Source organism: Stigmatopora nigra, chromosome 11 (genome assembly GCF_051989575.1).
Source record: "Stigmatopora nigra isolate UIUO_SnigA chromosome 11, RoL_Snig_1.1, whole genome shotgun sequence".
Lineage (NCBI taxonomy): Eukaryota > Metazoa > Chordata > Actinopteri > Syngnathiformes > Syngnathidae > Stigmatopora > Stigmatopora nigra.
This window is the reverse complement of record NC_135518.1, coordinates 12,232,771-12,258,867: the sequence shown is the minus strand read 5'-3', so window position 1 is coordinate 12,258,867 and position 26,097 is coordinate 12,232,771. Positions and strand designations below refer to the sequence as shown.

The 26,097-nt window shown below is 38.4% G+C and overlaps 2 protein-coding genes across 5 annotated transcripts in view; one reads left to right on the top strand and one right to left on the bottom strand.

The window, feature by feature from the left end:
• The first annotated feature begins 9,777 nt into the window (after positions 1-9,777).
• On the top strand, positions 9,778-12,785 carry nr0b1 (nuclear receptor subfamily 0, group B, member 1). Its single transcript, XM_077728783.1, has 4 exons — positions 9,778-9,879; positions 9,959-10,029; positions 10,852-11,686; positions 12,368-12,785. The coding sequence occupies exons 3-4, from the start codon at positions 10,960-10,962 to the stop codon at positions 12,607-12,609; spliced, it is 969 nt and encodes a 322-aa protein (XP_077584909.1). The 5' UTR covers positions 9,778-9,879; positions 9,959-10,029; positions 10,852-10,959; the 3' UTR covers positions 12,610-12,785.
• A 7,823-nt stretch (positions 12,786-20,608) lies between these two features.
• The window catches only part of il1rapl1a (interleukin 1 receptor accessory protein-like 1a), a 139,565-nt gene continuing 134,076 nt past the window's right edge, over positions 20,609-26,097 (bottom strand). Inside the window, exons 9-12 of one of the 4 annotated variants that reach the window (XM_077727589.1) lie at positions 25,364-25,507; positions 24,332-24,502; positions 23,568-23,612; positions 20,609-22,570 (exon numbers count right to left, since the gene is read on the bottom strand). In XM_077727589.1, the coding sequence (XP_077583715.1) occupies positions 21,843-22,570; positions 23,568-23,612; positions 24,332-24,502; positions 25,364-25,507 (1,088 nt within the window). In that variant the 3' untranslated portion in view covers positions 20,609-21,842. Of the gene's footprint in view, positions 22,571-23,567; positions 23,613-24,331; positions 24,503-25,363; positions 25,511-26,097 lie in introns of all 4 variants that reach the window. The other 3 variants (XM_077727588.1, XM_077727591.1, XM_077727590.1) reach the window with 3 other exon arrangements.

Genomic DNA, 26,097 nt, shown 5'->3' with positions numbered 1-26,097 from the left:
AGCTTCGTAGCTTTAATTTTTTTAGTCAACTCATGTTTTTTTGTGTTTTATAGCATGTTTTAGAACATGAAAAATTAGAGGGAACATTGATTTGCAATATAACAAGTGACATGCCATCAAATCTTTCAGCTAATTTCTTTGCTCCCATATTTAGGCCAAAACTTGAGCCACTATAACACTGTTTGTAGGTGACCTAACATTACAAAACAGTCCTTTTGGAGCTTGAACACAAATGTTGGACAGATACATAACAATCCTTTACAGCCTGTACTATGCATATCTGTCACAGTTTTGTATGGTTGAGTTTTATATGATAAAATGTCTGACTTAAATCCAACTATGAGTCTGAAATTTTCTCTGGCAAAGAATTCCAGGAGTCCAATTTCCAGGTGGACTGACTGGCTAATATTTTGCTTTACATTTCCTCCCATTTAAAATGAATGTTGCTCATCTTTGCAGCCCCGACACACACCGGTGACCTTCCTTCACTGTTCCTGTCCAAACAGAGCGGCAACAAGAGGAAACGGCGTGTTTACCGAGTTGAGTTGCAGCCGTGGTCGGAAACCTGGGAAGTGTCAAGGCCGCCCTGAAACTATTCCTGCCTTTCTTCCCCAAACATTCCAGGTACACACACACACACAAAAGCAACCTAGAACCTAGAAAACAACAAAGCTAATTTGTGCCAGCAATGACCTTAACTCAATAATATTTCTAGTACTCTAATAACAAAACTAAAGCAAAGTGCCCTCTGTTAATGTAAAATTAATAATAATAATAAGACTTTGTTTTGAACTTGTTTTACAGCCCCTCTATTATTTTTTTAATTACATTTTATTTATAATATTTCTTAATACATAACTTTGTACTTGACTTTGTACTTTATACTTTTGACTTTAATGATGAGTGATGAGTATGTTAATACTTTAGTCCTTTTTTTCTGTTTGTTTCATATGTACTGTTAACGGATGCACTTTTTTATTTGTATCGTATCTTTTGCTGACCCGGCCCATCTGTCAATTTTTTTAAGTAAATGTAGCCCAAAAGTTTGCCCACCCCTGTGCTAAACACTTAACCACTGTGCCATTAATGGACATTATTTTATCCATCTATACTGCTGCCTTATCCTCACAAGGTTCACATAGGTACTGAATTCTACTATAGCCAGCCAGTACTAAAACTACAACTCGCCATAAAAATAAAGGGCCCAATTTTCAAAAACAACATCTCCCTGAGTTTAAGAAAAAAAAACTTACCTAATGTACCTTACGCTGAAATGACAGAAGAGGTTGAAGCTTTTCAGAACGTCTCTAAAGCACTTTTGCCGTTCACAAAGAGCTTTTAACATGTGGGCCGGTGCAGACAAGGCCGCGTCATTTCATATCAAACCCAAGGTCCTCACCACTCTCGCCATTGTGACTTAAACGCTCAAGCCGCATTGCCTTTATTCAAAAAAAGAAAAAAAAAAAGCTTTTAGTGTGTCGCCTTGTAAATTCAGTCCAGTCTTAGACTTTTTACTTGTATACTTTTGTATTTCTATGTTATTTCACCCCCCCTTTGCTTTGCCACTCGCTAATATTTCAAAAGCAATTTCAAGGCCTACCGACGGTCTAAAACTTTTTACAGGATTAGACATGGGTGCGATATTAGTGCAGAGTTTGAGTACCGGTACTTTCCCTTCATTTGTGACAGCAGCCTTGAGACACGTGTGTTATTCCAGATTACAGCTCCCATGTGCAATTTGCTGGAACGTTTGATGAGCGCTCGCTCTGCTGCTCTGAAGGAAACATTTCCTGGTCAGTCGCTCCCTCGAGGTTCCTCGGTGGCCTTGGCTTGAGGCTAGACCCCGAACAGGTGTCATTTTTAGAACAAAACTTAAAAAAACAACATTAGCTATCAAATTTTTACCGTATTTTTTTGGAATATATGTCACACTAGCCAAAAAATGTACAATGAAAAGGAAAAAAGTACATCAGTTGGCTTGTAGGGGAGATTTTTCTTTTAAAATTTGATCAGAAACCAATAAAAAAACATGCTTTAAAGTAAAAAATATGACATTTATAATTTTTGGGATAACTATAGCCTTAAAAACAGGCGCTTAGAGAGAAAAAAAAGTCACACTGGAGCATTAATCGCAGGCCAAACTATGAAATAAATGCGATTTATAAGCCGGACAATACGCCAAGTCATCAGTAAACCTATTGATTAATTAATCTGATTCATTTAGGAATCAAATAACACATTTTTGGAAGACGAGCAAGTGTTTTGGTTGAAACAAAGTGTATTTGGACTTTATTTAAACAGACTACTGTAGTAGAAAAAGGCTTATTTGGGGAAGCAGGTAAGAATTAGGCCCCTTTTTTTCGCCTCATTTATCTATATCAGATCATCTAAATATTGTGTAATGCAATTTTTAAATATTTTATAAGTCCAAGCGTGCCACAGAGAAAACATACCGAGAACATAATAGGATTTTCCAACGTTATACATACAAGAAGTTGATAAAACCTATAGAAAGCTGACTCAAAGATACATCACATACTTGGAAGAGGCGCTTTACTTACGCTCATCCTTCACCTTCCTCCATGAAAAGACACAAAAACAAGTTCAAGGGTTATCCTTGGTGAATCTACCCAAGTACGGACAATAGCGTTATCATAAGGTGGTGGAACGGGTACGAATGTAAAGATGAAACTCCCAAGGCCAAATGACACAACCCTACCTTTTCATCCACGTCTCCAAGGACCCAATGAACCATTACGTGACTACACCGATGACTCAAATATATTTCCTCCTATTCACTACTTCAAACAATAAGCATCTATTAACCACTTTGTCATTAAACTACCGTATTTTCACGACTATAAGGTGCACCGCATTATAAGGCGCACCCTCAACGAATGACATTTTTTTCCATAGAAAAGGCGCACTGTATTATAAGGCGCACTGTCTATTTTGGAGAAAATTTAAGACTTTTAAGTGCGCCTTATAGTGGTGAAAATACGGTAATTGCTATTGACTTCCAGGTATGAAGCACTCACTACTGTACAGTCACCTCTAGAGCCAGCCATTGTTGATGTTTTGGATTTTTTTGTATAAAATCTTGCAGTGTGGGAGGAGCTATATGATGGAAGATGTTGCAAACTAAGATGGCATCTGCATATTTAACAGTATTGTTCCAGTTTAGGCATTTTTGTTTTTTTTAATATCCGACAGTGGTGGTTTTTGGTTTTCTGGTTTTTTTTCCCATATATAAGGCGCACTGTCTATTTTGGATAAAATTTCAGACTTTTAAGTGCGCCTTATAGTCGTGAAAATACAGTAATGTATTTATCACACAACTAATAGCCAAACGAATAACACGACCATAAGTCACGACGACTCTTAAGATACGAAGGGCAAAAAAACATTACTTACTTTTTTTTTTAACACCCCCATTTATCATCTAAGCTTTTATTACAAAAATGAACTTGTCACACATCTTTTATTCCCTTTATTTCCATTGTAAACGTATGAATCTTTGGACTCACCTTGGACTGTCAACAACTAACACCGCCCCGTTGATGTTGCTTACTCCCTTTTTTTTTTTTTTAGCAACGCTTGGCAGCCGACATTGTTATTAGTGTCGTAATTTAGCTCCCTATGCAAACATGACCCCGTCCTTCAAATATTCAAACGGTAGTCACAGCGAGGCCAGTAAAGAGAAAGATAAGAGGGACATAAATTATCACCGCGCCTTCCTTACTTCTCCTCCTTCATGTTTTTGTGCGTATGCGTCGGTTATCGTAGACCAGCTCTATTATATCATACGATGACATATATTTGGGTGCTGTGAATAAAGTGGGAAGGACAAAGACGCAAAGGGGGCAAATAAGTAAATAGACTATGTAAATACTGGATAGAAATAGGAGGCTACAAAGAACAATCTACATTTTAATCAACACTATCTCTAAAACTCATTTTTTATTCGGCATTGACAAGTTAATTTATGTTATGTGTTGAAGTTGTAATAGAATTTACTGGGTTTGACAGATTGGGCTTGACTGAACTTTGACCTGTAATGTTTTTCTTTGTGAGATAACGCCAAAAAAAATGCTAAACATAGTTTTAATCATATGTTCACTATTGGATAGGAAGACATAGTTTATAGAGGAGGGACTGATTGACTTTTTAAACTGTTTTTATCATATTTCTGTAGCAGAAAGTGTTTTATTTGTTTATAATGATTGGTGTGTTTTTTTTTTTTTTGTAGGAAATTGCTTCAACATGAAAACTTCTCCATTTTGTTCTGCCGGACCAAAGAAGGAATTGAACTAGCCGGTAAGTAGCTTATTCTCTTGTTTTGATTGTAACATTTTGACTATTTGACCATTATGATGGGTTGCTAATGATAAGTTGACAAAAATGACATTGAAACTCAAACAATATTGCGTCTCATCACACTTTAAAGTCAACAAATCTCCACTACTATTTTCCATCAACCCATACTGTTACATAAATGCCTCCTATTATAACATTTCAATACTTATAGATCTTGAACATTTATTTTTTAAATTCCTTGACAACATTATATCATATAATTAGACTCTCACCATAGTGGAATTCGAATCACCACATCTAAAACTGATTTTTTTATTCATCCCCTCCAGATAAATGAATATTTTGGGATTTAAAGTGGATTTGTATATTTATTGAAAGATGTTGGAAATTGAAAAAAGCCAGTTTGGGGGGGGGGGCGACTGAATCCAAATTGGCACTCTCGGGCTTGTAGCTTATTGCGTTATGAATTCCACTCATGAGTTTGACCTTGGCGTTCGTACGTACGCACACTAACACGCACACTCGCACATCCCGGGGTTTTATTCGACCTTGACTAATTAGCTGACGTCCCCGTAGCATATGCTCACCACAGAGGCCATCAAGGACGTTACATCTGCAGTGTCCCACCTCTTTCTGTTAGAGGGAGACTTTGCTTTTTACATTGGACTCGCTGGGAGGAGTATAGTGGTTCACTATGTCGAATAGTCACTGAAATTTGCTCTTAGTTACCTCCATTGAGGTCAATTGCTTCGAGTCTTAGGGTTTTATGTTTGTATGTTGTGAGGAGAGTTCGCTTTTTTGGGGTACTGTCGGATCAATATAGTTAGTTTTAAGATGAATATGTTTTTAAGGCCTTTTTTAATGAATTTGATGGACTGGACTTTACTGAGCCAGCAAGTATAGTCCTTTTTGTTTGTAAAGTAAACCAGTAGAGGACTGCATTTTGCCGTTTAATATATCCGGGTATGTTAAATGATTTTTGCTTTTTTTGCCGTTTGTGCACCATTTAATATACCCCTGCCGTTTAATATACCCGGGTATGTTAAATGGCAACTTTGCAAGATTTGTATGGTGTTGATGGGGGTATAATTATAGATAAAGTTCATTAAAATTCCAAGTCAGACTTTATTCAGCAGTAAGTAGTTTTAATCTGAGCAGTAAGTAGCTTCCCAATTGTGCGCCATTTAATATACCCCTGCCATTTAATATACCCCTGCCATTTAATATACCCCTGCCATTTAATATACCCCTGCCATTTAATATACCCCTGCCATTTAATATATATAGTATATTAATTTAATATACCGGGTACATTAAATAAGGGGGTATATTAAACAGCAAAATACGGTACCAGTAAAATAAAACAGTTTTATAGTACAGACTAAATCAAAAAGGCAGTTTCATTGATACAAACGTTTTAACACTTTATATAGAATTGGCGTCGTTACTATTTCCAGATGTAAACAATTTAAAACACAAAGACGATTGGTTTAAAAAAAGTTGCCAAAAGTTGCCATCAAGTTGTTTTTTTATTCAGCCGGTCGTCTCTAATGCACAAACACACATTTTCACCGTGCTGTAAGTCGTTGACACGAGTCCTTGAAGAGCGCAGTATTCAATTTGTAACTATTATGGAGACAAGGACACGCTCCTTTATGTCGACCGGCGCAATGAGAGAAAATGGAGGCAGTTGCCATAGCGACCGCCAGAAGAGCGCCCAACAAATCAACAAACAATGCTCCGCAACACTTTTGCAGGGGGAGACATTTAATGCAAAGCCTTGAATCATACAAAGTTGTCCTCTTATGCCGCTCTCACGTGTTATGTGGGTGTCAAAGCCGTAGGAAAAGGGAGAAAAAAAAAAAAAAAAAAAAAAGAAAAACCTGGCGTTCTTTCCCAAGGCCGAGCCGCCGGGACCGTGCCAGGGAGACGTCGGCTTCTTGGTCACGTCGACCTCCTAATATTACACGCTGAGGTCACCGCTGTCCAGAAAAAGGCTGAGTGCTACAAAAGTCAGGAAGAAAATTTGAAAAAAATAGAAGTGAGGGTTCGACGGTGGGAATTGGGACTTCAGTGGGGGAAAATGGGTAGTATATTTTTGTAATTGGGACTAAATAATGACCAATTATGTTATAACTGACTGTGAGGATGCTCGATGATTAGATACGATTTGGCGTAATGTTAAAATTGAGGACATTCTTATTTGGGATTCCTAACATTTTTTTCCATTGGATTTTATGGGAATAAGGTCGCCATCTAAAATGCTAAGGACAAAATTTCAACCCCAAAAAAGTCTTAAAACTTAAGTTAAGCTTTTCTAAAGAAAAACCTCAAGTTAAACTTAAGTTTAGATTTTCACACAAAAAACTCAATTTAAACTATTATGTTAAGCTTCCCCCCCCCCCAAAAAAAAAAAACTCAATTTAAACTTAAGTTAAGCTTTTCCCCCCCAAAAAACTCAATTTAAACTTAAGTTAAGCTTTCCCCCCCAAAAAACTCAATTTAAACTAATAAGTTAAGCTTTTCCCCAAAAACATCAATTTAAACTTTTAAGTTAAGCTTTTCCCCCAAAAAAACTAAATTTAAACTTAAGTTAAGCTTTTCCCAAAAAAAAACATCAATTTAAACTTTTAAGTTAAGCTTTTCCCTAAAAAATACCTCTTAAAACTACTAGGTTAAGCTTTTCCCTAAAAAATACCTCTTAAAACTACTAGGTTAAGCTTTTCCCTAAAAAATACCTCTTAAAACTACTAGGTTAAGCTTTTCCCTAAAAAAATACCTCTTAAAACTACTAGGTTAAGCTTTTCCCTAAAAAAATATATTTATTATTATTATTATTTGAAATATTTCTAACCAGTTTCCATCAAAAAAACAAAAATGGGCACATATTTCTTTTCAGAAAGACTCCATTCATTGTTTGCGCATTTGTAACTTCCCCTCAGGCCTAATCAATCTGATCATCGAGCCTTTCCAAAAACAAAACAGTATCCATCTTCCCAAAACCCCCCCAAAAAGTACACTTTAACCCATGTACCCCACCACAAGTCCAAAAAAAAAAAGTCCATGTCCTCCTAGCTGGCCGTTTTGGTGGCAGCGTGTTTGCAACAAGACATCCTGTCATCTCTCCTTGAGAGCGCAGGTTTTTTATAAGTGCTGCCTTGAGCGCCGCAAGAGAGGAACTGACTGAAGGCTGTTTATCCCGCCGCGGCCTTGATATAAACATGTGAAAGAAGCTGGCCGCTTTCTCCCGCCGCCGGCTCAATCAATACAAAGATATTCAGCCAGAGGAACAATGCGCCGCCAAGCGCCTCGCTAGAAACCTTTTTTTTTTATATATATATATATTTTTTCCCAGCGACACCTTCTTTCATAGCGGCGACCTTTGCCGACAGGCGACGGGACGTAAAAGGTTTCGCTGGCGCCACAGTGAAATGTTCGTGTGGCCTTTTTTTTGTATACAAAAGCCAACCAATTCCTTGCGTAATGTCTGACCACATGTTGGCTTTCGTTAAACCCGTTTTAGTTTTGCTACCGTTGAAATCTTTTCATTTGGGGTTCATGTTACAGTGAGGTTAGAAAATCGGAGTACACACTTATAGTTAAAACCTAATTTTTTATAAGATTAGTCGTAGTACAACATGATAATTGGGTTTCTAACACGTTTCAATGTCTTTGAATTACTAACTGAGTTTATATGTACACCAACACAAGATTATTTTGCTAATGTGATAATTTATTAAGATTTAGTATTTTTAATATATATAAATATTTTTAAAAAATGTATTTTTATTTTTTTTCCAGGGGCGGCCCAGTGGAGCAAGTGGTTAGTGACTCTGCCTCACAGCTTCGGGATCCAGGGTTCAAATCCAGATTACGTCCACCTGTATGTAAGTTTGCATGTTCTCCCCAGGCTTGTGTGGGTTTCTTCTGGGTACTCCAGTTTCTTCCCACATTCCAAAAAGCTAGGCTGATTGGACACTCAAAATTGGCCTTAGCTGCCATTGGCTAACCATCAATTCAGGGGGGGATAGGCTCCAGCACCCTCCCCAGACCTAATAAGGATAAAACAGTTCAGAAAATTGCATGTCTTTAAAGAAGGCAAGTGCTATAAAATAAGAAAAATAATTTCAGTTGTGTAATTTTACATGTAAAAACAAATTTGGCCCTGAAATCCATCTGTTTTAAACCTCCAGGAATTTCCCTTTTTTTCCCCAATTCTGGTTGTGACATCACAATTTTTCATTTGCATCTAATTTCATGCCAAATTATTTTCTGTCCCCTTTCGAGGGAACCTCAGTCCAACCCGTCCCTAACTATTCTATTTCTCAGCATCTTAAAAAGAAAACCAACATTCTATCCTTTTAGACCCAACACAAATCTACAATCAATCCCCCCACATTTTTCCTTCTACAGCTTTTTGGATCATCCCTCACTTTCAAAGTTGCGGCAGCGCCCCCTCCGAGGGGCAATTAGAGTAAACCGCTAATTCATCTGCTTTATCCCAAAGCCATCTCCCTGTCTATTCCTCCCCCTCGTCCATCCCTCCCTTCCCTCCCTTCCCTCCCACTACATCTCCTCATTCCTCTTTAGTGACAAAAGCAAGGAGAGCACTGAGTCATGACATCATAATTCACCGGCTCCTGTTTTCTCCGTTAAATCAATACGGCCGCGTCCGAGTCAAGGTTGTGGGCCGGCCTTCGCGGCTGGCCTCTTCCAGCCTCTTTCTTGCGGAAAATGGTATAAATTGTCCCTAAAATAATTAAGCCTTCACATCTGTCAGCACCCTATATTTTTTGGGGGGGACCCGACGGCGTGTCAAGGCAATGAATGGACTTGGACTTTAAGGACTTGGACTTTAAGGACTACTCTTTAATGAATTTGCTTTATGAACTAACCTCTCCGTACTTGACTTTAAAGATTGAGTCTTGTTAAATTCAATGACTTGTTTTTTAAGGCCTCGAGAAGTCAGGTGGCAAAAAGTTGAAGGACTTTTGAAGTCTTGTTTTTAAACACTGCTTTTGTTTTTTTAGGTGAAAATCATGCTGATTGGATGTTGTAAACCGGTTTTTGGTGGTCCTGAGGATGGCGGTTTAATTCTTAAGATGAAGAGGTAATGGCTTAGTTGAGCAAATTTCACCAAAACCATTCAAAAAACTATTTTTTTTTGCAAAAACAACAAATTTCTTGAAAATTTCCTCAAGAAAATTCGCCAAAAATGGCAGAAATTATTACAATATTACTTGTAATATAGCAAGGCAACTTTATTTGTATCTTACAATTCAATAAAAGTAGTGCTTGACATCAAAATAAAAAATAAAAAAGTCAAAGACAGAAATCAATTCAAACATAGAGACAATACCAAAAAACTGAACTATGTAATCATGAGTATGCTAAACATTGAAGATCACTTCAGGTAACTTGGTAGCATATTATAATGGAATGCTTGCTTGTTATTCTTGCAGAGCGTTTCCAGACGACCTTTGGGGTCTCCATTCTTCGTAGAGGGCCAACCAATCAGGAAGGCATTTTGTTCCAAGGCCACCAAGTGTTTGTAGACCAGCGGTAAGATTTTTTTATAGTCACACCAAGCCACTGTAACCATTTCATAAGCACCGTAATATGATCCACTTTTCTTTCTAAGGACTTTGGTATCGTCATTCTGTGTTGACGTCGTCGCTTTCTGACTGGTTTTCATCTCAAAACAAGTAACAGGTAAGTTATACTAAGTCTCAAAAACCCTTAATTCTGGCTATTGTGCATTGATATTTTGTTAAATGTAACATAATTTGAAGTTGTATGTTTACTGAGCTGCCACTTACAGTTCCCTCACAAAGCAAGTTTAATTCATTTAAATTGGATAACTTTTATTTATCTTGTATTTGGGGAATTTTATTGTGACAGTAGCAAGGAGGGGGAATGCAGATATAGAAAAAAACATAGTTAGACAGTACAGTTCAAAAGGCTGCATAACAACTAATAAAAAGCACAAATTACAAATTTAAGCAAAGTAAATGGAATCATTAAGAATCACCAAATCAAATCATTAAGACAGAAAAGTAGCAAAAACACAAAATCAACAAGAGTGGATGGAGCTATTGCTAATTAAAATTAATTTTATTTAATAAAAATGCATTTTAATTTTTTTGCAGATATTTCACACAAGGTACGTATAATTTTCTGATTTTTAAAGGGTTTCTGGGGTAGTATAGGGCATGTTTTTTTATTTTAAATGTGTCTCGACTTAGGAAAAAGTCAGCAAAGTACTTCAATACATATTGTAAGTAGAGTAGTACTGTCAATTCTTCATAGGCAGATTTCTTGGCTAACTTAAGAAGGAGGTCCAAAATGGTCCTTTGGCACGGACTGTGCGCAATTTCTCCCACTCGAGTGAGCAAGAGAGAGAGAGGGGTGGTGCCTTGGGGGGGAGGCGGAATGAGCAAGGCTTGGGAGAAAAGTGCCGGCTGCCTCTACCACTCACACGGGAGCTCCCTTTCGGAGAGTGAACTGCTCACGCCACATTTCTACTCTGTTTAGGAGCCGCCACACTTCCCGGAGTTCCCCCCCTCTGACAAAAGAGCGCCTCGCCTCCTCCACGCTGACCTCCGCCAGAGAGGCGCCCCCCCCGCTCTCCGGCCGGCGGTCATGGCAGCCACGACGCCGGAGAGCTGCCGCTGTCGGGGAGCCAGCCTCCGCCGCGCCGCCGACCACGGCGGAACCAGCATCCTCTACAGCATTCTCAAGAGTGACCGAGAGGAGCGAGAACAACACGAGAGGCTCCACGATTTACTTTACGGACGGAGGAACGGCGCCTCGCCCGCCACCCTCTCCTCCTCATCCTCCTCTGGCTCCTCCGGCCCGGCGTGGCGGCGTCAGGATCCGGGAAGAGCGGCGACGTGCTCCTGCGGGGCCACCCGGCGCCGTGGGGTCCTGCGTTGCCCTCAGGTGACGTGCAAAGCCGCATCCGCCATCCTGGTCAAGACGCTGCGTTTTGTCAAGAATGTGCCGTGCTTCAGGGAGCTGCCCGAGGACGAGCAGGTGGTCCTGATCCGAAGCGCATGGGCGCCACTCCTGGTGTTGGGCCTGGCGCAAGACCGCGTGGACTTTGACACCGCTGAGACGGTGGAGCCCAGCATGTTGCAGCGGATTCTCACCGGGGTGCCCCGGAGCCCGGATCGGGATCAGGAGCGGAACCAGAGTGAAGCCACGACCACGATGGCGCTCGGTGTGGGCTCCCCGAGTCTGAACGGGGGAACTGGCGTGGCCTTGGCCGATATCGAAGTCATTAAAGGATTTTTGAAGAAGTGCTGGAGTGTGGACATCAGCACCAAGGAGTATGCCTATCTGAAGGGAGCGGTTCTCTTCAACCCGGGTAAGTCCAACAAAAAACACACACAAAACAATAACAACACAAAGTTCACGAGAAATTTTTTAGCCAAAAATTTTATTGATCACTTTTAGTAAACACAGCAAATACGAAGAATCATTACAACATGGACCTGTATGCTTAGTTGTTTTTAAGACATAATTTGAAATAATTTAGTATTCATTGTGAATTTCAATAATAATTAATATTAGCAATAATAACATGTCTGCCTTGTTGATTAATGATATAAATGCTACTTTCTTTTCTAACATAACCAGTACCAAAACACTAGTCAATCTTGTCTATAACTGTCAATGTCTGTAAATAACACAATAATCCTGGAAAATACATATTTAAAACTCAAGTTAATTATAATTAAGGCAATTTTAAATAGGTGACACTACATTATTAAAAAAACCCAACTATATTTATACTAGTGAAATAAACTTTACAGAAGACTCTACAAGTCAAGAAAATAACCATTTGAAAGAGCTCAATTCATCATATTGTATTTTTTAGCTTTATTTATGAGGTCCAAACTTTGTATCCCCCAAATCAGTTGAATGGGATTTACCAAAAAAAAGATTGCTCCTCTTTTCCAATCACATTCAGGTTTAAAAGACGGATGTTTCCTCTTAATTACCAGAAAGACTCCTAACTTAAAGACTTTCCTCCTTGTGTTTTCAGATGTGGAGGGTCTCCGATGCCTGCCGTACATCCAGTCGCTGCGGCGCGAGGCCCAGCAGGCCCTCAACGAGCACGTGCGGTTGATCCACCGCGAGGACGCCACGCGCTTTGCCAAGCTGCTCATCGCCCTATCCATGCTGAGGTCCATCAGCCCCTCGGTGGTGGCCCAGCTCTTCTTCAAGCCTATCATCGGAAGCGTCAACATCGAGGAGGTGCTTATGGAGATGTTCTATGGGAAGTGAGTCCATCGACGGAGGGACTAAGAGTCTTTTAATGGACTTTAAAGGAAAGGTGCTCACTGAAAAGGAATCCGTTAGGGTGAATGCTTTATGTTGCCACGGGTGTGATGTAAAAAAAAAAGCCGTCAGTGTTTCATAGCTTAACTTATTTGTTTTATAAACTATTTTTCTAAAAACAACTCCCTCCACTGTTGTTCTTCAGCGCCGTCAACTGACACACTTTTCACAGGCTCCACTGACCTCCACAAGTGCAGATAAACGGCTGATAAAAGTGGCGCGCTCAGCCTCGGCCAATTTGGGTCAGACTGACTTGTTTTTGGATTTCCACAGCGTCACTGCGGCAATAAAACCACCTACAAGAGATGATGTTTAACACGGATAACATTTATTTCTGTCAACTTCACGGCGTCCAGTCAGGAAGAGTTTGGTGATTGGCCACAGGAGCAGTTGGGACAGATCCACGTCGCCAACCCGTCAGGCCAGGTAGAAAACCATGTCGTGACTGTGAAGATATTAGTGTCTTGGGTCAAAAATGTTGTCATCCTGAGAAATAATTGTCTTTGTGTCAAGTAAGATGCATTGAAAAACCTGGAAGAGGAGCAGGAGGAGAAGAACAATGAAGTACAGCCAACCAACCGATTGACAAGTCCAGGCCTGCTTGCCTCACCCGTTGACAGCCGTGGGTTTGAGCTGTGTCCCCGTCATTCGGCAGACCCAGATGTGGACGAGGGCAACTGGCAGAACAAAGTCACCATGCAGTTCTTCAACAGCTGGCGGTTGTGTTGGCCAGCAAATAGCCAGTGTCTTTTAGTTTTGCAGGCTAATTGTTTTAACAAATGTTGATGTATTGATTAAATGTAAAATGTAATTGTTGTTTTTTTGTTATTTTAGTAAAAGGTAATTTATCTTATGTCGCAGGTGGCTCTCCCCGCCGAAGGCAGGGAGAGTCACCAACGACTACGTCTGTGGGAATCGAGCCAGCACCTACTCGGCGGTAGGCGCATACTCAACCTTTGAGCTAAGTTTCCCACCCACACTAAACAGGAAAACGACAGTTTATAGTTACTACGTCGTTTTTCTCCAAAGTTACTATGTCGTTTTCCTGGAAAAAATGACATAGGTTACTCTGTCGTTTTTTCCAGGAAAACGACATAGGTTAGTATGTCGTTTTTTTTGGAGAAAAACGACATAGGTTACTATGTCGTTTTTTTGGAGAAAAACGACATAGGTTACTATGTCGTTTTTTTTGGAGAAAAACGACATCGGTTACTATGTCGTTTTTTTGGAGAAAAACGACATCGGTTACTATGTCGTTTTTTCCAGGAAAACGACATCGGTTACTATGTCGTTTTTTCCAGGAAAACGACATAGGTTAGTATGTTGTTTTTGTCCAAAAAAAACGACATACTAACCTATGTCGTTTTTTTGGAGAAAAACGACATACTAACCTATGTCGTTTTTCTCCAAAAAACGACATAGGTAAGTATGTCGTTTTTCTCCAAAAAACGACATAGGTAAGTATGTCGTTTTTTGGAGAAAAACGACATACTTACCTATGTCGTTTTTTTTGGAGAAAAACAACATACTAACCTATGTCGTTTTCCTGGAAAAAAACGACATAGGTTAGTATGTCGTTTTTCTCCAAAAAAACGACATAGTAACCTATGTCGTTTTTTTGGAGAAAAACGACATAGTAACCTCTGTCGTTTTTCTCCAAAAAACGACATAGGTTAGTATGTCGTTTTTCTCCAAAAAAAACGACATAGGTTACTATGTCGTTTTTCTCCAAAAAAACGACATAGGTTACTATGTCATTTTTCTCCAAAAAACAACATAGGTTACTATGTCGTTTTTCTCCAAAAAACGACATAGGTTAGTATGTCATTTTTCTCCAAAAAAACGACATACTAACCTATGTCGTTTTTCTCCAAAAAAACGACATAGTAACCTATGTCGTTTTTTGGAGAAAAACGACATAGGTTACTATGTCGTTTTTTTGGAGAAAAACGACATACTAACCTATGTCGTTTTTTGGAGAAAAACGACATAGGTTAGTATGTCGTTTTCCTCCAAAAAAACGACATAGTAACCTATGTCGTTTTCCATGGAAAAAACGACATAGTAACCTATGTCGTTTTCCATGGAAAAAACGACATAGTAACCTATGTCGTTTTTCTCGAAAAAAACGACATAGTAACCTATGTCGTTTTCCTGGAGAAAAACGACATAGTAACTATGTTGTTTTCCTGGAAAAAACGACAAAGTAACTATAACCTATGTCGTTTTTCTCCAAAAAAAAAACGACATAGTAACCTATGTCGTTTTCCTGGAAAAAACGACATAGTAACCTATGTCGTTTTTCTCGAAAAAAACGACATACTAACCTATGTCGTTTTTTGGAGAAAAACGACATACTAACCTATGTCGTTTTTTGGAGAAAAACGACATACTAACCTATGTCGTTTTTCTCCAAAAAAATGACATAGTAACCTATGTCGTTTTTTGGAGAAAAACGACATAGGTTACTATGTCGTTTTTTTCAAAAAAAAAAAACGACATAGTAACCTATGTCGTTTTCCTGGAGAAAAATGACATAGTAATTATAAACTATGTCGTTTTCCTGGAAAAAACGACATAGTAACCTACGTCGTTTTTTTTGGAGAAAAACGACATACTAACCTATGTCGTTTTTTGGAGAAAAACGACATAGGTTACTTGTCGTTTTTTTGGAGAAAAACGACATACTAACCTATGTCGTTTTTTTGGAGAAAAACGACATAGGTTACTATGTCGTTTTTTTTGGAAAAAAACGACATAAGTTACTATGTCGTTTTTTTGGAGAAAAACGACATACTAACCTATGTCGTTTTTTGGAGAAAAACGACATACTAACCTATGTCGTTTTTCTCCCAAAAAACGACATAGTAACTATAAACTATGTCGTTTTCCTGGAAAAAACGACATAGTAACCTATGTCGTTTTTTGGAGAAAAACGACATAGGTTACTATGTCATTTTTTTTGGAAAAAAACGACATAGGTTACTATGTCGTTTTTTTGGAGAAAAACGACATACTAACCTATGTCGTTTTCCTGGAAAAAACGACATAGTAACTATAAACTATGTCGTTTTCCTGGAAAAAACGACATAGTAACCTATGTCGTTTTTTTGGAGAAAAACGACATACTAACCTATGTCGATTTTTGGAGAAAAACGACATAGTAACCTATGTCGTTTTTTTGGAGAAAAACGACATACTAACCTATGTCGTTTTTTTGGAGAAAAACGACATACTAACCTATGTCGTTTTTTGGAGAAAAACGACATAGTAACCTATGTCGTTTTTTTGGAGAAAAACGACATACTAACCTATGTCGTTTTTTGGAGAAAAACGACATACTAACCTATGTTGTTTTTCTCCCAAAAAACGACATAGTAACTATAAACTATGTCGTTTTCCTGGAAAAAACGACATAGTAACTATAAACTATGTCGTTTTCCTGGAAAAAACGACATAGTAACCTATGTCGTTTTTTTGGAGAAAAACGACATAGTAACCTATGTCGTTTTTTTGGAGAAAAACGACATACTAACCTATGTCGTTTTTTTGGAGAAAAACGACATACTAACCTATGTCGTTTTTCTCCAAAAAAATGACATAGTAACCTATGTCGTTTTTTGGAGAAAAACAACATAGGTTACTATGTCGTTTTTTTTGGAGAAAAACGACATAGGTTACTATGTCGTTTTTTTTGGAAAAAAACGACGTAGGTTACTATGTCGTTTTTTTGGAGAAAAACGACATACTAACCTATGTCGTTTTTTTGGAGAAAAACGACATACTAACCTATGTCGTTTTTCTCCCAAAAAACGACATAGTAACTATAAACTATGTCGTTTTCCTGGAAAAAACGACATAGTAACTATAAACTATGTCGTTTTCCTGGAAAAAACGACATAGTAACCTATGTCGTTTTTTTGGAGAAAAACGACATACTAACCTATGTCGTTTTTTGGAGAAAAACGACATAGTAACCTATGTCGTTTTTTTGGAGAAAAACGACATACTAACCTATGTCGTTTTTTGGAGAAAAACGACATAGGTTACTATGTCGTTTTTTTGGAGAAAAACGACATACTAACCTATGTCGTTTTTTTGGAGAAAAACGACATACTAACCTATGTCGTTTTTTGGAGAAAAACGACATAGTAACCTATGTCGTTTTTTTGGAGAAAAACGACATACTAACCTATGTCGTTTTTCTCCAAAAAAATGACATAGTAACCTATGTCGTTTTTTGGAGAAAAACAACATAGGTTACTATGTCGTTTTTTTGGAGAAAAACGACATAGGTTACTATGTCGTTTTTTTTTTTGAAAAAAACGACGTAGGTTACTATGTCGTTTTTTTGGAGAAAAACGACATACTAACCTATGTCGTTTTTTGGAGAAAAACGACATACTAACCTATGTCGTTTTTCTCCCAAAAAACGACATAGTAACTATAAACTATGTCGTTTTCCTGGAAAAAACGACATAGTAACTATAAACTATGTCGTTTTCCTGGAAAAAACGACATAGTAACCTATGTCGTTTTTTTGGAGAAAAACGACATACTAACCTATGTCGTTTTTTTGGAGAAAAACGACATACTAACCTATGTCGTTTTTCTCCAAAAAAATGACATAGTAACCTATGTCGTTTTTTGGAGAAAAACAACATAGGTTACTATGTCATTTTTTTGGAGAAAAACGACATAGGTTACTATGTCGTTTTTTTGGGAAAAAAACGACGTAGGTTACTATGTCGTTTTTTTGGAGAAAAACGACATACTAACCTATGTCGTTTTTTGGAGAAAAACGACATACTAACCTATGTCGTTTTTCTCCCAAAAAACGACATAGTAACCTATGTCGTTTTTCTCCAAAAAAAAAACGACATACTAACCTATGTCGTTTTTTGGAGAAAAACGACATAGGTTACTATGTCGTTTTTTGGGAGAAAAACGACATAGGTTAGTATGTCGTTTTTCTCCAAAAAAACGACATAGGTCACTATGTCGTTTTTCTCCAAAAAACGACAGTGACCTATGTCGTTTTTCTCCAAAAAAACGACATAGTAACCTATGTCGTTTTCCTGGGGAAAAACGACATAGTAACTATAAACTATGTCGTTTTCCTGGAAAAAACGACATAGTAACTATAAACTATGTCGTTTTCCTGGAAAAAACGACATAGTAACCTATGTCGTTTTTCTCCAAAAAACGACATAGGTTACTATGTCGTTTTTTGGGAGACAAACGACATAGGTTACTATGTCGTTTTTTTGGAGAAAAACGACATACTAACCTATGTCGTTTTTTGGAGAAAAACGACATAGGTTACTATGTCGTTTTTTTTTGGAGAAAAACGACATACTAACCTATGTCGTTTTTTTGGAGAAAAACGACATAGGTTACTATGTCGTTTTTTTGGAAAAAAACGACATAGGTTACTATGTCGTTTTTTTGGGAGAAAAACAACATACTAACCTATGTCGTTTTCCTGGAAAAAACGACATAGGTTAGTATGTCGTTTTTCTCCAAAAAAAAACGACATAGTAACCTATGTCGTTTTTTGGAGAAAAACAACATAGGTTACTATGTCGTTTTTTTTGGAGAAAAACGACATAGGTTACTATGTCGTTTTTTTTGGAGAAAAACGACATACTAACCTATGTCGTTTTTCTCCAAAAAAACGACATAGTAACCTATGTCGTTTTTTGGAGAAAATCGACATAGGTTACTATGTCGTTTTTTTCCAAAAAAAAAACGACATACTAACCTATGTCGTTTTTCTCCAAAAAAATGACATAGTAACCTACGTCCTTTTTCTCCAAAAAAAACGACATAGTAACCTATGTCGTTTTTCTCCAAAAAAACGACATAGTAACCTATGTCGTTTTTCTCCAAAAAAACGACATTGTAACCTATGTCGTTTTCCTGGAAAAAACGACATAGTGACCTATGTCGTTTTTCTAAAAAAAAAACGACATAGTAACCTATGTCGTTTTTTTGGAAAAAAACAACATAGGTTCTATAAACTATGTCATTTTCCTGGAAAAAACGACATTGTAACTATAAACTATGTCGTTTTCCTGGAAAAAACGACATAGTAACCTACGTCGTTTTTCTCCAAAAAAACGACATAGTAACCTATGTCGTTTTTCTCCAGGAAAATGACATAGGTTACTATGTCGTTTTTTGGAGAAAAAGGACATAGTAACCAATGTCATTTTCCTGGAGAAAAACGACATAGGTTAGTTACTATGTCGTTTTTTTGGAGAAAAACGACATAGGTTACTATGTCGTTTTTTTTTGGAGAAAAACGACATAGGTTACTATGTCGTTTTTTGGGAGAAAAACGACATAGGTTACTATGTCGTTTTTTTGGAAAAAAACGACATAGGTTACTATGTCATTTTTTTGGAGAAAAACGACATAGGTTACTATGTCATTTTCTCCAAAAAAAACGACATAGTAATCTATGTCATTTTCTCCAAAAAAAACGACATAGTAATCTATGTCATTTTCTCCAAAAAAAAAGACATAGTAACCTATGTCGTTTTTCTCCAAAAAACGACACTTCCCTTTGTCATTATTGGAAGGTTTTGACTACGAATACATAGAAACAACTAAAAGAAAATGCTTCCCGACCGGGATTTGAACCCTGGCTGCCCAGACCAGAGGCAGGCGAACATACCTCTATGCCATGACGTCACCACACATCACTTTGTCATTATTGGAAATTGTTGACTACACATATATAGAAATAACTAAGAGAAAATGATTCCCAACTGGGATTCGAACCACACCTGCCCACTTGGCAGCCGAGTAGGCAAACCTCTATGCCACAAAGTCACCACACTTCACTTTGTCATTATTAGAAAGTCTTGAATACTATACATCTAATTTCCAGAATTTCGGTCTTTTCAGATGAAACCTAATGTGGAAATGTATAGTTTACATTAAGTATGACTAAGCCAATGATTCATATCAATAACAATAAGAAAAAAAAAAACAAGTCTGGCACATTAACGATATCTTCTTGCCCTCTGGCGGTCACATTTCATATTACAAGTACAAGTAAGGTCAACTCACTACAATGAGGTGAATGTATGATGATTGGAATCCTTAATGATGAATTCTTTGGACAGTTATACAAATATTCTGCAACTTTTGGTCCTAAAGCAATAAAAACAACATCAGTTTTGATCTGTATAACAATTATTTTTGCATGATACATCCAATTTTCTCATTGATAAAATGGCATATTAAAATTATTAAAAACCTTACCTTTATGTGTCTTCTTATGCTATGCAAGTTTTTCTTATCAGCTCCACCTGTATTTCTGTACACAGCAAGGGGCGGAGCTTAGACAGGAGTTAAAACATACATAAAATGATGCAAAAGACGATAATTTAAATGTTAAAGTACCTTTACTAGCATTCAGTTGAGGGGCCCGTTGATGACAATTGCCCTTGAGCCTTCTTCACATTAGTTCCGGCACTGGTTTGTAACTTAATAATTGTTTTGGCTCTGTTTTTTTGTCCTACTTTTGCCTCACATTCTTTGGGGTCTTTTTTTGTAGGGCGCATTCTGACAGTCGTGTTGCATTCTTGTTTATTATTAGCTCAAATATTAACATGGTGCATTTGTGCAAATTCCCTATAGAGGGCACTGTTCATCTACATGAAAAATAGCTTATTTATATCTGCGATATTAATAATAATAGGAGGAAATACATTTTTTTGTTCGATACCAGGTCGAGTAGAGTTTGCATGTGAATGTGTGGGTTTTCTTCGGTTATTCCGGATTCCACCAACATTGATGCTAGGCTAATTGTAAGCTAATTTGCTCCTAACTACGATTGTTTGTTTGTTTTGTCTTCTCAGGCGATTGGCCGGCCATCGTTTCAGGGTGATAGATAGGCTCCAGCACCCCCAGAGAAAAGTGGAGGCGTAGAAAGGAAATCAAAGTTGTTTTTAATGTGCAGTGAGAAAGTATAAGGGCAACTGATCATGAGTCATCGTCGTCATCGTGTTCCTATAAAGATAGACATTTCTCTCCGCGTGAAAATTGTGTTGATATATTTATATAAATATCTATATTATATATAGAATACATATCTATTTGCTATGCATACTCAAAAAAGTCACACCTTCAAATATATCTAAAGTTTTTTTCCCCGCCTGGACGTAAAATGTAAGTCGTTCTTGCCTTAAACATGAATTTTTGTTACATAAAAAAACAAAAGCAGTTATCAGAATGTCAACATTTTTTCTTCTTCTTCTTTTAAAAAGAAACCGACAAAAAAAGGGATGAACGGAGTTTGCGTGGGGTGCAAAAGTTGTGTACAAAACACCAAATTGTCCTCCCGTGGTTGATGAAACGATAAAATGTGACTCCTCAGGCAACTGCTTATAAAAATAGAGTTATTATTATTGTCGTCTTTTTTAAAATAATCTACACTTTCTTTTTTTCTTTTTTTTCTTAAGGTGAGGCATTCTCAAACAACGTCTCAAATAGAAAATCCGTCTTTTTTTGTGGTCATCTCGTTCTTCTTCTTCATCTTCCGCTCGCAAGGAGCTGATTGGTTTGGACGAAACTCCGCCCCCATTCGTTCCCAGCCCCATTGGATATTTTTGCATATTCTAAGGATTCCTTTTGTCGATATTCCTTTTTTTTTGGACAGTAGATACACCTTCTACAGGTCGAAAAACATTGAAAACAACAACAAAAAAATAAAAAGTCTTGGCAGCTCCCGTAAAGCTTGAGAAATTGTCCGGGGGAAAAAAAACGAGGGTTTTAAATGAAAGAGCACAACAAGCACATGGGCGTTAAAATAGTACCCTCCCAAAAAAAATAACAAAATAAACAAAAAAAGTGATAAAAATATACACTTCTCTGGAAGTCAAAGCAAAAAGTGAAGAAGGCAACAAACGTGTGAATGACAAAACCCAAGAAGAATGCTACAAATGAATGGAGCTATTATGTACAAGACCCTGTTTTCCTTTCAATGTATGTGGATGGGTGTGTGGGTATGTTATCCCACGCCAGTGTCCCACCACCTTTACAAACCTGCGTGTAGAAAAAAACCCTTAACCGTTGGTAGCGTGGTCAATCCTCTCTGAAATGAAGTCTTCCTTTGGAAAAACAAACAAACGGATTTTTCGTTTTCGTGGTGTTTAGCGGCCGATTTACCAGATGACGCTAGAGATGCTGGTCTCGCGTGGCAGCAACGGCAACATGGCGTTGTTAGCGTGCGCCTCCTCCAAGCTGTGCTCACGGCTCTTGCCCGCCGGCGGCCTCTGGCCGTTGAGCAGCGTCAGCGGGATGTTGCAGTAGGTGTGCTGACTCCCCAGCGAGGAGAGCGGCGGCAGAGTGGCGCCCGGCGCCGGTAGGTCGTACTCGTAGCTGCGGTAGTAGTGTTTCTGCCTGACTGTGGCGTGGTAGGAGTTGTGGAAGGATGAACGAAGCTCCGGGTGGGCGGTAGCCATGGCGGTGGAGGTGGCCGCCGCCATGGAGATGGCCGAGACCGTCTGGAGCTCGCCGAAGGCGCCGCGTTCGCTGACGTCCAACGCCGGTTCGTGGCCCGGCATGGGATCGGATCGGCGGAAGGGCATCTCGTATTGGAGTTGTTTCCAGAACTTGGAGTGGAGCTTGTTGCTGTCGGGGCCACGCCACTTGATGACCGTCAGGGTCTTGATGGTGTGCTTCAGGGCTTCTACTTCTTGGTAATTCATGATGCCGCGTAGTTCGGCGCACTCGATTAGGATGACCTTGATCTCGCCGCTAGCTAGCATGTTGCGCAGACGGGTTTCCAGCTCGAAGATGCTCCAGCCACGGCGGACTACGTAGTTGGGCGTCATTACGATGATTAGGCGTTTGCTTTGGTCCACGCAGCGCGCCACGTCTTCGATGTAAGCTGGAGGGATGGGAAGGTCAAAGGTCAAGATGGCAGATTTTTTTTGTTTTTTTTTTTGGACCAGGGAGTGCGTTTTCGGGCATTTGCTAAATCAGGCTTTTTCTATACTACTTCTTGAAAGACCATGAATCGTTTGAACAGGATTTTTTTCTCAATTTTTTAAGTTTCAAGGACGTTTTCAATGCGGGTTTTGAATGGCAGGAGAACGTCATCCATAAAGAAAAAATAAGACACATTTATCGTATTTTCACGACTATAAGGCGAAATTAAAAGTCTTATTTTTCTCCAAAATAGACAGGGGGCCTTACAATCCAGTGTGCTTTATATATGGAAAAATGTGTCATTCATTAAGGGTGCGCCTTTAAATGCATTGCGCCTTATAGTCATGAAAATATGGTATTATGCTTCTTATCCTATTTTCAATCGACTGTGGCTCTTTGCCGTGTTTCATATTTTTATTTTCTGTTAAAACAAATCAATTATATTAAAACAAAAATGGCAGATAGGATTTTTCAATGCTGTTTTTTGACTCTCACTCACCACTTCAAATCTTGTTTCTTTCAGCCTAACTTGTTCTGAGCTAGACCGTCTCATCAGATAAAGTAAAAGATGTCATCGTAGCCTTGATGCTAACTAGTTTTTCTGCAAGTATGTTGTGAATGGAGGCTCGAAGTACCATATTGTTTGGTAGCAACGAAACAGGACCTAATGTAGCTTGACTGCAGCTAAGGGACCAATTTCCAACAGATAGCCCACCCAAGACGCTTGAAATTTTTAGTGTAGTCTTCAATTTACAGGCTCTATCCAATCACTCCTGAGTTGGGATCCATAAATCATACGGATGCTCTTTTTTTTAAAGACTAAAGATTGTCTCTTAGTGGGCCGCCGTGGATGGAAAGTGTTGTAAAAGTTGAAAAGTTTGTTTTTCCAATTTCAATTGGTTGAGGATCTAATGTGGATGATTTGATAGCATGTAAGAAGATTCAGGGCGTTGTACCTCCAAAAAGCCGCGTGTCATCTTGGTAATGATCAGTGGTGAGACCTAAACATAAACATGGCCACATTCAGGTCAAGAACAAAACACAAGACACGCAAACATGCTAACAAAAAGAAAAAAGAAATTAAAAAAGCAAGTTTTCACTTTTTCTTTTGTGATTTGGTGTTTTTTTGGCTTTGTTTTGGGTTTTTAACAGGATTTATAGTTAAAATTTTGGATGGTTGGAGCCAAGAAGAATAAAATGAATAGTTTTTCCTTTGTTTTGTTTGATTTCTCATATTATTTTGAGTGTTGGTGGGTCTTTGGTCATTTATCAGTTTGTTCATTATCCTATTTTTTGCAGTTTTTAGCATTTTTCATATTCTATCAAATGTTATGTTTTATTTTCCAAATTTTTAACAATTTTCAGCCATCAGAAATGAATGGGATGATTCAAAATGTATTGGTATTTTTTTTGTCATAAAAAAATGACATTTGTGTGCCTTGATTTCCTGATTTTTTTCCCAATGTATCAACTATTACAATCTGATATAATGGGATACATTTTGGATTTTTCACCATAAAAAAATGTGCTTGTTTTGGTCGCAAAAACTCGCAAAGAGCAAAATTGGGAGATTTTTTTACACCATTTTGACACCCAAGTCGAAAAATGATGAAAAAAGGAGGAAAAAAGTTGTCAAAACACGAGACAAAACCACAAAAGACAGAAAAACACTGAACATAGAAAGCCGTGACGTGGTGAAACGTCCGCGGGGGGTGCTTACTCCCAGTGGGGATGAGGTCCCGGTCGGGTATGAAGAGTTTATAGCCGTAATGCTTCTCCAGGACGTCGGGAAGAATTTCCAGGGCGAAACGCTCCTCTTCACGAGTCTCCTGACTCCACTGGTCCGGGTCCACTTTAGTGTAGGACAGATAGGCGTCGTAGTCCTTGTTTTCTGCCAAAAAAAACAAGATTTAAAGCTATAAAAACAACCATAGAAAGACAAATAAATCACAAGAATAGCTAATAAATAGAGTACTATTATTTCTGATTGAATTGGGATGTAAATATTCAAATTATTAAAACAATATGGTAAAAAATCACAAATTTGATTATTTTATATTATTAAATCATTCAAAATGATTGTATTTTTGTTATGGATGAATAGAGAAATGAATGTAATGTTAAAAAGTATATATTTGGTATTGTATTTTCTTTTCTAGTTTTGAGTACTTCAATAAGTTGATGAGGAGGCACAGAAATACTTGAAAATGATTTCCCAAAAGGCGCCGGAAAAGAAGCCAACGGGCGAAAAGTAGACGAACGGAACAAAGAATTTGTCGCCACGTTTCGGCTATGTCCTCGTCGTTATTCTCCGCGGAAAGTGGGAATGTGGGCCAAGCAAAAAAAAAAAAAGAAAAGAGGACCGACCGGCTCTTTTCACAGTCTTTGAGGAGCCCACGTCTCTTTGAAAGCACTCGGAAGGAAAGGAAGGAAGGAAAGAAGGAAAGAAAGGAGAGAAGGAAGGCCACGGCGTCCTCGCTAGGACGACGATGACATCAAACGGGCGCTCTCAAATTAGTCGGCAATCTCGCAAAAAAAAGGAGGAAGCACGAGAATCCAAACAGCCCACGGTAGGGCGTCATGGCGTCAAAGTTTTTGGAAACACAAAACAATCTTTCATCTATTATTTGAGAGCTTGACAGAAGAAAAGGGGAAAAAAATCCAAAAGAGGTCCCGGAAACATTTTTTGTAAGAAAAATTGAGTACAATTTGTGTTTTTTTTACTAGTAAATCCTAAATGGGTGATGTTTACCTCCATCCAGGTCCTCGCTACCAAAGTGTCTTCTATAGAAGAGCATCAATTCGATCCTGTAGCATTTGTATAGCGAGATGAGGAAGATGAGCAGTAGTAAGATGGCTCCGAGACCCCCGGCCAGCTCCACCGTGTACATCAGCTCTGCTAAGGACCACATACAACAAAATGTCACTCCGGGTGGCGTCTCCAAAGACAACCCAACGCGTTCAAACGTGGCTTTGAGAAATTCAAAGAAATTTGATTTTCGTTTCCATTGAAAATCTCTTTTAAAATAAGTTGGTGAGATGCTTTGGTGATGAATTAATGAATGGATGGATGTATATTTTACCCTCTGAAATTCAGAAGACTGGAGTTATATGCCTAAAAATTTGGATCAGGGTCGCAGGGGGTGCTGGAGCTATCCCAGCCAAGTTTGGGGTAAGGACAGGTGACGTCCTGAATCAGTGGACAGCCAATTGCAGGAGACAAAGGACAATTATTCAAGTCCACACACATAACTAGAGGCAATTTAGCATATACTTAGCTTAGCATTCATGTGTTTTGGGATGCATTTACCCAAATAAAACCCATGAAAACCCGTCTTTACGGCCTATAATGAAGCCCTCCGCCCCTTTGCTGCATTTTTCCACTGGTTTGTCTCTTCTATTATCTCCTCTCAATCTCCCCAGTGGGAAAAACGCGGGAGGGATGACTTATGTTGCGAATTAAAGCGGCGTTTACCTGCTAAACAA